The sequence below is a fragment of the Mercenaria mercenaria genome, chromosome 15 (genome assembly GCF_021730395.1).
Source record: "Mercenaria mercenaria strain notata chromosome 15, MADL_Memer_1, whole genome shotgun sequence".
In the NCBI taxonomy this organism is placed as follows: domain Eukaryota; kingdom Metazoa; phylum Mollusca; class Bivalvia; order Venerida; family Veneridae; genus Mercenaria; species Mercenaria mercenaria.
Window position 1 is genome coordinate 64,686,186 of NC_069375.1, and position 9,921 is coordinate 64,696,106.

The following is a 9,921-nucleotide window of genomic DNA, read 5'->3' on the forward strand; positions in this document are numbered from 1 at the left end:
ACTTGATTTTACATAGGAAAATCTTCAAAAAATTTCTAAAAATAAACCAGAAGGCCTAGGTCTTAGATATTTGACATGTAGTATTGCCTAGTAGACCTCTACAAAATTTCTTCAAATCATGACCCCGGGGTCAAATTGGCCCCGCCCCATGGGGTTACTTGATTGTACATAAAAAAATCTTCAATATTTTCTAAAAATAAACCAGAAGGCCTAGAGCTTAGATATTCGACATGTAGCATTGCTCAGTGGACCTCTACAAAATTTGTTCAAATCTTGACCCCCTCAGGGTCAAATTGACCCTGCCCCAGGGGTTACTTTATTGTACATAGGGAAATCTTCATAAATTTGCTTAAAATAAACTAGAAGGCCTAGATCTTAGATATTCGATATGTAACATTGCCTAGTCGACTTCTACAAACTTTGTTCAAATCATGACCCCCGGGGTAAAATTGGCCCCGCCCCAGTGGTTACTTGATTGTACATCGGAAAATTTTCCAAAAAAATTCTAAAAATCATCAGTTTGACATTTGAAACATATTACTCTGGTGAGCGATCCAGGGTCATCATGACCCTCTTGTTTAAACATGTGCTAGATCATGCGGTTTAGTGAAATTATTAAATGTCATGTAAGCAGTCTTTATTATCACAACATAACATCATAACAAGGGGAGGGAAATTAAAAAAAAAATCATCAGCGATGCTATTGTTTAGTTTACTCCCCTTTGAAGTTAGTTAGTTTGTTTGTTTTGGGTTTAACGCCGTTTTTTAACAGTATTCCAGTCATGTAACGGCGGGCAGTTAACGTAACCAGTGTGCCTGGATTCTGTACCAGTACAAACCTGTTCTTCGCAAGTAACTGCCAACTTCCCCACATGAATCAGAGGTGAAGGACTTACGATTTCACACATAATGTCGTTTATCAAATAGTCACGGAGAACATACGCCCTGCCCGAGGATCGAACTCACAAACCCGCGATCCGTAGACCAACGCTCTACCCAAACTCCAACGCAGTAACCTCCCTTTCCGCTTCGCTCTCCCAAATCTCCCCATAGCGAGTCTGCTGTAGGCCTAGGTTGCTCTTGCCAATTGAGCTATATGAGCAAAGCATTATCATTAAATTTCAATGAATATACACCATTATATGCATACTTTAAACTGTCAATTTGAATTATAAAAAATGACTTATAAGTAAATTTTTATACATGTGTTTTATTTGTTTTTGTTTATTTCCTAGCATAGAATGCAGTTTTCTCAAAACACGAAGTCCTGTCAAACTTTGTTGTGTTTTATGCCCGTGTCAAGCAATATTTCGATCAGCTTTATACCGACGGCCATTTAGCCTAACCAATGTTCCAGGGGTTTTACCAGTACTGACCCATTTCTCTGCTAGTAACTGGCAACTACCACACTTGAATCAGTGTTAAGATGAATGACCTTTTGACCCAATGTCCGAGATCAAATTATTGGTGTAACGATAAGTTAGTCTCACGATACAATAAATATAGGGATACAGATGCACCAAGATGGTACGTATCGCGATACACATGTACCAAGTCTCATAAGTAAGCATTCATAAAACAATATGAAAAAAAAAAGATCAATATTTCTACCCTTGGAAAGTTTGTTTGTTTGTTTGTTTTGGGTTTAACGCTGTTTTTCAACAGTATTTCAGTCATGTAACGGCGCGCAGTTAACCTAACCAGTGTTCCTGGATTCTGTACCAGTACAAACCTGTTCTCCGCAAGTAACTGCCAACTTCCCCACATGAATCAGAGGTGGAGGACTTATGATTTCAGACACAATGTCGTTTATCAAACAGTCACGGAGAACATACGCCTTAGATCGAACTCAAGACCCCGCGATCCGTAGACCAACGCTCTACCTACTGAGCTAAGCGGGTGGGCTACACTTGGAAAGTACTTGAAATTTTGCTTTAAATAAATGGAACTTATGTTTAGTTACTATCTTTAACACTGATTTTATGAACGTTTTCATTCATTGATTCTTCTTTTCACTGTAATGTGAAACAGGCATATGATACGATATGCATACCATCAGACTAATGTATCGTGATACAGTGAATTTCAATCTATTGTTACACTCTTTTATTTTATGTTTTCCGGTGGTTTATCGAAATATAACGGTGAATTATATCCTGATAAACTCACTGGCCACTCAGTGAAAATTATCAAATCTGATACCCGGATTAACGTCAAAAAGTTTACCGAGCGTACTGAAAGCCGGAAACAATATGACGATGACGTCGTTAAAATGACGTCATCTTTGCGATGCTTCCTGATAAAATTTCCCGCAAATCTCGACATTTTATTGAAATAAACACAACAAAAGTAGAGTTTTAGACATAAAATAAACAGAAAAATTGTTGGTATCGATGTAATATCATGGTAATTTCACTCGTGAACACCAAAGTTGTTATTTTCACTCGTGGCTGCGCCACTCGTGAAAATATCACTTTTGGTGCCCACTCGGTGAATTATAACGTGATATTACACCGAATCCAACAATTATCCTCTATATATCAAATCATCAAGGAAAAATTTAAACACGTCCAGGGATCGAACTTGGTACCCTAGTCTTTTTGCTCAAACAACTGAGCTATATGGGCAGATACCAGTCAAGCTAGTGTATGTTGCTTTTTGGATTGAAAGCTGTTGTCAAGATGACAAATATAAGACCTTATACGCAACCATATACATGTATATGATAAACCTCGTTCAGACTCGAGTAGTCGCAAATACTGCTTATTTCATTACTTTAATTGATAAACTATTCTGCCCGGGTAGCTCAGTTGGTAGTGTGCTTGCCTTACAAACAAGGAACTTTGAGTATGATATCCGGAATCTTTATCCCTTGGCCAGGGCAAGGGCTCGTCTACATTTATTATAACCATAGTTGTTGAGTGAGACGTTTATCTATATACAAAACAGCAAATAAGTTCTTACAAAGTCTTCCAGTTTATAATTGAAATGTTTGGCATATTTAAAGCCAAGCACTACCACAATGATGAACCATTAGACATTACTGACGAAAGAGTATAAACAAAATTTAAGCAAAAATAATTCCAACACCAATGCTTGCATTTTATCAAACTTACCAAGTTTCAACAATATGGCAGTCATCTATAACTAATGTTGCAGCTCGGTGAATAAAACTGCAGCTGGTTAAAAGTTCCTGTCCTTTGAAAGTATTCAACAACGCCTCTGGATGGGCAAATACCACAGTAAAATCACCACTGACAATTGAGTGGTTGAGCCCGCCCACTTAGCTCAGTAGGTAAAAGCGTTGGTCTACGGATCGCGGGGTCGTGAGTTCGATCCTCTGGCGGGGCGTATGTTCTCCGTGACTATTTGATAAACGACATTGTGTCTGAAATCATTAGTCCTCCACCTCTGGTTCATGTGGGGAAGTTGGCAGTTACTTGCGGAGAACAGGTTTGTACTGGTACAGAATCCAGGAACACTGGTTAGGTGAACTGCGCGCCGTTACATGACTGAAATACTGTTAAAAAACGGCGTTAAAGATTAACTTCGAGTTAGACATGTTTGTTTACTTTCGAACCGGTGTCGGGGATAGAAATTATTCTGTGAATATAAGTAAATAAATTTTACAATCGTTATTTTTTTTATTATGGATCATTCGCCTGTGCTGAAAGAAGGGTAAAATTCGAAAACACTGGGAAAATATAACGAAATAATTATATAAATAAAAACGTCCATTTAGCTCAATTTTAGCTAAAAAAAATTGTGTTGACAGTGATCAAAGAGGGAAGCGGCAAGGGAGATCACTGCGTTGGAGTTTGCGCTCTACCTACTGAGCTAAGCGGGCGGGCCCCTTTGAAGTTAGACATGAAAAGTAATGTCTTATCACCTCCCTTTAACATTAAAAATACGGAAAATAACGAGTGTTTTCTGTAAAAAGCTAAAAATGCAAAATGTTCAAATAAAAATTTCTTCTTGACTTTTCAAATTTCGATGACAGTAATAGTTGGGATATAAAATAACACCAATTATACACATAAATTTTCATATAATTATATTTTATCAACTAATTTTATAAAAGTGAATTATAATCAGTTTCAACAGGCTTCGTAAAGATTCAATGCGCAATTTCAGCATCCAAATCGATTTACGACCCACTGTGTCCCTGAAAAAACACACACAAAAACAAGGAATAAATTTAATTATCTAGATTACATCTCTGCAATTTATAAACAGACTTATAATTTTCACTTTAAATGCCATGCATCCGGCTTAATATCTTTTTCTCTCAAATTAAAGAAAGTGCTTGCATTTTCATTTGTTTGTAAGTGTTAAATGATTACGTTTACCTATACAACTACTCGTGTAGTAAGTAAAATAGCAAGAATTTTTTTCTACTGAGCTAGTCACGCGGTACAAATTGCATGTGAAATAGAAAATACCTAGCTGTGTTTTTACATCATTCTAATAACTTACCGCCCCAGGTAATACTATTAACCCATGATTTTTTTACAACCTATTTGTTTACCAAAACAAAAATGACATTTAGTATCACGTAACCATGTAGTATGATTATCTCACACCGCTATCTTATTTGGAATACGCTGTCTCATCAACCCATACACTTGTCCCATCGGAGCTTCCGTACTTTTTGTTGTATTCCTTTTTCAACATAGCTGCATTATTGCAGTTTATCAAAAAGCTTGTTTGACTGAACTACGGCTATTGAACCTCATGTGTGTACCTGTTTAAAGCTGAGCTCCAGAGCGCATTGCGGCCTTTTCTTTCCTTTCGCGCAAAACATCATTTCGCAAAAGCTCTGCCAACAGCTGTCTTTCCTCAGAAGTGTATTTTACCTGAGAATTGTAAGATATGAGATTTAAATCTAAATATTTTGCAGAAATGGATATAGAAAACATTACAGTACGATAAGTTTTTTTTTTGTTTGTTTAATTTCAACTCTTCCAAATTAACTGTACCCTTGTCCCCATCACATCCTCTTGTTGCACTGGAGTATGACACAACTAAAAATGTGAAGATGTGATTCGAAAGATTGAAAGTAAACAAAACAAAAAATGAACACAAAAACACTCACCACCATTATAAGGCCAAAAAAGAAGAAGAAATAAAATAGAAAGAAACAAAACATATGGCCCTGCCTTTGTATTATTACAATCCTACCTCGTTGCCGTCCTCGGGAGGTGTGATGGATCCGTCAAGTCTGTCTGCCAGTCTAGATGGCATCCTTGTAGGATCCCCATCCCGGAAGTCCACTGTGAATGATACTCCAGCAGTTGCTATTTTAGAATCTTCGGCGTTTGCTGTAAAAGAAATACAACTTTCCTTTGTTTGTATTTTGCTTCAGAAAGGATAATAACAGAAATTCCTTTGCATTCCATAAAAGGTTTGATATAGCCACGGACCAAAACGTTCTACCATCATCACGGTAGATCTCTGCTGTGTTGAAATGTAATAATATACATTATAATTTATACAGAATTATTATATGTAAGAAAGCCATGCGACTTTTCGGCAATGTGCACATGGGGAATTTGCTCGATTCAGGTAAACACTGTTTCGTGTGAACGTTGTTTCGCTACCCTGTACATGTATTTTTTAGACAAATGAAAACAGCTATTATATATTTCGAAACAATCTTCCATTTACCCTATCCAAGACAGATACAACGAAAACAGTAGCGCCCATCTTTGTGATTTAAGCACGATTTAACTTGTATAGGTTACAACACAATAAACAATTGTTCTTCTTTATTCTATATTATATTGACATGTTTCCAATGGCTGCAACACACATCAAGGACCTATTTTAAATGTCTGAAATTTGCATTTTCTTAAGGAATATTGTCAGTGCTGAATAAAGATCAAAAGAAAAGTGGGGGTCATATTTGTTGTAAGAAAAAATATTTTCAGTCAAACACAAGAACTGAAAAATCAGCTAAAACTGAGATCCAAACTGTAGTGGTGGTGTATGATCTAAGTTTCCATGACAAATTCTGTCATGTTTTTTATCATTATTATTATTATTTCACACATTAAATTATTATTAATATTATATTTTCATTTCAATATAAGTATGATATTTTCATTTGTCATTAATATTTTATTTTCATTTTATTATCATTATTATCATTATTGTTATATAACTTACCATCCTGAAGCTCTTTTATCATGTCTTCTGGTGCTTTATGTCTGATGGAGTTTTTACGTAAATCTTCCTCTGTGACGGAGGGGCATGCAGTGTTTCGCTTTTTCCTTTGCTTTCCTAGACATGTACCCATTTTTGTCTAATTACAAATTCGAATTCTGATCGTACAGAAAAGGTTTGCACTATCAGCGGATCTTTTTGTCAATGACGTCAGAAATGAGGACGTTATTATCATAGAGAGAACGTTAATATCACGTCATTAGCGACGTCCGGTAAAACGTCATCAAAAGTTGACGTTAAAATAGATCTGAAAATAATTTGATAATATTGGTAGTAGTAATAATAATACTTTAAGTTATAGAATCTAATCTGAACTATGATAACAAAGACTTAATTTCCTTATAATTATGATACTTTCTCGTTACTTTATTTCGGTACCCGTTTTAACAAACATGAACAGTGTAAGTTCCTTGCATTGTTATCGGTCAAGAGGCGCGAGTCACGTGCATACTAATTTTAGTAAATTAATCGGGACTGAACACCAATAGTAAAGTCTTACTAAAAATAGATAAAAAAATACTAGACCGGGGTATCATTCCACGTGTCTACGGTGTGATATTCCAGTGAGGCAGCACTATGAAGTTGGGCATTGTGCTCACTGCTACAAGTAGACACCGTCGTTTATATGACTGAAAAATTGTTGAAAAAGACGTTAAACCCGAACGCACACACAAAAGCAATACTCATCTGTCATTGCTATTTTCACTATACAAATTCAGTTTATAAACAAGCATGAAAAGTGTTATAGATATGGTTTTGTTTCACGACATGGGACGATGCGTACTTTTTTATACTGTTTTGTCTACATCATATAAAAGACTGAATTGAATGACCATGTGTGGCAACGTTAAATGTCGCAACGCCCCTAAATGTCGCAACCACCGTTACATGTCGCAAGGTTGACGTTAAATATCGCAACCACCGTTAAATGTCGCAAAATCGTCTGCCGCTAAATGTCGCACCTTTAACGTTAAATGTCGCAAAAATTTGCCCACCGTTATATGTCGCAACTCCAACACTAAATGTCGCACAGCAAAATAAATAGAGAATAATAGGTTAGTGCCGTAGATGAGAAAGTTTATCTGGCGAGGTGGAGGAGGTTATCGGGTGAGCCGAAGGCGAACCTGATAACGCCCGGAGCCTAGCCAGATAAACTTTCTCCATCTTAGGCACTAACCTATTATTCTATTTATCTTGTCATTACTTCATTTTCCGATATTTGGCAATTTATTTTACAAAAATAAGTGTGCGACAACCGCTTTAATGACGTCATATTCGTAATGACGTCACTTATATAATGACGTAATTACTGACAAACTCGCAATAACTTCTTCGTTTTTTAATAAAAATTCATTATTTGACCACTCATTTTCTTAGTTCGGACATTTCCAACACAATGGTGATGGTTTCAATGCAAAATTTCTTATGACAACAATATCGATCATAAGGTCACATGATCAACTGACTGTATATCACTGGTCACGTGTCAACTGACGGTATATCAAGAAAGATATACGGCACCCTGATATCGGGTCGAAAATACTGCAAGTGACAGGATAAGGTAAGTTAAACAGTCTTTACAACTAAGAGATCAGATTGGGCAATGCATGCTTCCATGTATCAGTATGCAATGTGTTGATTTTGAAAGGGCTAAAATGACCTTTCACTCTAATCTGCACGTTTGCTTTTCAGTGGTCCCGCAAAATACATACGTTATATCTTCTATATATAAAGGTTTGAGCACCTACGTAGTACTCACCACAGTACTAAATTTATTTCAGGTCTGAACTATGTAATTCTATGGAGTCCTGTTGTGACAGGAAAGGCCGTACCGGCGACAGTAACCATCAAAACAAATCAACACCCTTTACAATATTTACAAATTTATTTACATAAGATGATTATTAACAATGAATAGATATGAAAAGAAAAAAAAAACTGATTATAAGAAAGAAAAAAAGAAAGTTCAGTATCTCTAGATACAAAAGTTCTTATAGTCCATTCTAATCTGACGTGACACAGGTCTTTAATGTAATTGTGAACTTTAAGTAGCACAAACAAAACATAGCTTTTAAATTCAGAATACAGTCCCTTTAAACCGTGAATACGTTGATTCCGTGTTGGCTCCCTATGGTGGTAGGTGATTGCATCCCTGAGCTGACTTCAGAGGATAACAAAAATCATCGTCTTTGCGGTTTACGGCACAACCATGGGACGAAAGCTCTGCGCTGGGAATATCACATCCAGGCGAGTGAAGACAAGTGAACCTCGGGCATTGTACTTCCGGGTTATGACATCACCAGGAAAAATCGTCTGGCGGAAGAAGCTAAAATATATAACATATGGTAAGCACCATAGCAAAACAAAAAGTCAGGGCATAAAACTGCTCCTTTGGGTACACCATACCTCCGTAGGCTCCCATAAATTATACGTGCTACTTATACAAAACATATGTGCTACTAAGTTCAAACGTCACATGATTAAAATACGTCACTTATTACTTCCATTATTACAAAGATTACTTACTTAAAAGACTAAAGTTAAAGTATGAAAAAGATATGAAAAGTATATGATGAAACATTATAGATACGGACATGATAAACTGCAGCTATTATTTACAACTACAAATTAACAAAATTCAATATAAATCAAACGTTATATGATAGTTGGCATCCATATAATATCAAATGCCATACACTAAAACGGACATTGTATGTGTATGCAATAGACTGGCACACAATTTCATATTACAATAATATATTACAAACATGGCACTAGACTTGCCATATAGATTTATACATAACCATACAATGCAGTAATGGCGTTCCATAATTAACAAAAATGTTTGACATAAGTTTTTGAAACAAAGTACTTTATAAATATCATGTTACAAATTTCAGTATAAATCTAACATCTTATATAAATGAAACATTTAGACTCCTCTTTCTAAATAATTTACAGAAGTCTGAAAAATTTAATAAATTATCCTGATATACCGAAACTAGCCAAAATCACATGCCGAAAAGTAAATGTTACAAAATTCTGTAGAATGAACAAAAATTTACCAAATAAAAATCGTAATGCAAAAATCATACAAAAATCTAACAAATAAATTTCTTACCTCGATCGAGCATAAATTTCTAGCAAGAAAATAATTCAGACATAGATTCGTCTATAAAGTCGTAAGGTGGTGTGCGCAAGGCATATCTAGTCCAGTCTATTTAAAGGATAATGTCCCGCCAAATACTAAATTTCATGGGATTCACGGCTAAGCCGTGGACTCCGACTATTGTCATTTTCACGGGATTCACGATATAGCCGGGGAATCTAACTACTTTGGCGCGAATTTAAATTGACAATTTGAGGCCCATTATAGTGGTTTTGGGGATAAAAACATAAATTACTGAAGTTTATAAAATATCAACTTTCTTATTACTGAACAGAATTTAATGAAATTTACATGGAAATTTAAGTTATGAAATACAGAAAAACATTAGAGGTATTTCATGCGTGAAATCTGACATTTACCTCAATAACTCAAAAATTTACAAAAAGATGATGCAATACCTGCATTTACAATACATATAAAATAAGGCCCGTATGTCAATTTGTGACACCTGTATAGCTCATGAGATATTAAGCTCGCGCTCCGTATTGTCGCGCGTTCTTTCGCATGTCTTGAGTCGACCTGAATTT

The 9,921-nt window shown here is 35.8% G+C and overlaps 1 protein-coding gene across 1 annotated transcript; it reads right to left on the reverse strand.

The window, feature by feature from the left end:
- Positions 1-4,037: 4,037 nt before the first annotated feature.
- LOC128548851 (uncharacterized) lies at positions 4,038-6,359 on the reverse strand. The gene is made up of 4 exons (XM_053524371.1): positions 6,169-6,359; positions 5,182-5,321; positions 4,745-4,856; positions 4,038-4,165 (listed from the first exon to the last, which is right to left on the reverse strand). The coding sequence occupies exons 1-3, from the start codon at positions 6,296-6,298 to the stop codon at positions 4,749-4,751; spliced, it is 378 nt and encodes a 125-aa protein (XP_053380346.1). The 5' UTR covers positions 6,299-6,359; the 3' UTR covers positions 4,038-4,165; positions 4,745-4,748.
- Positions 6,360-9,921: the final 3,562 nt, after the last annotated feature.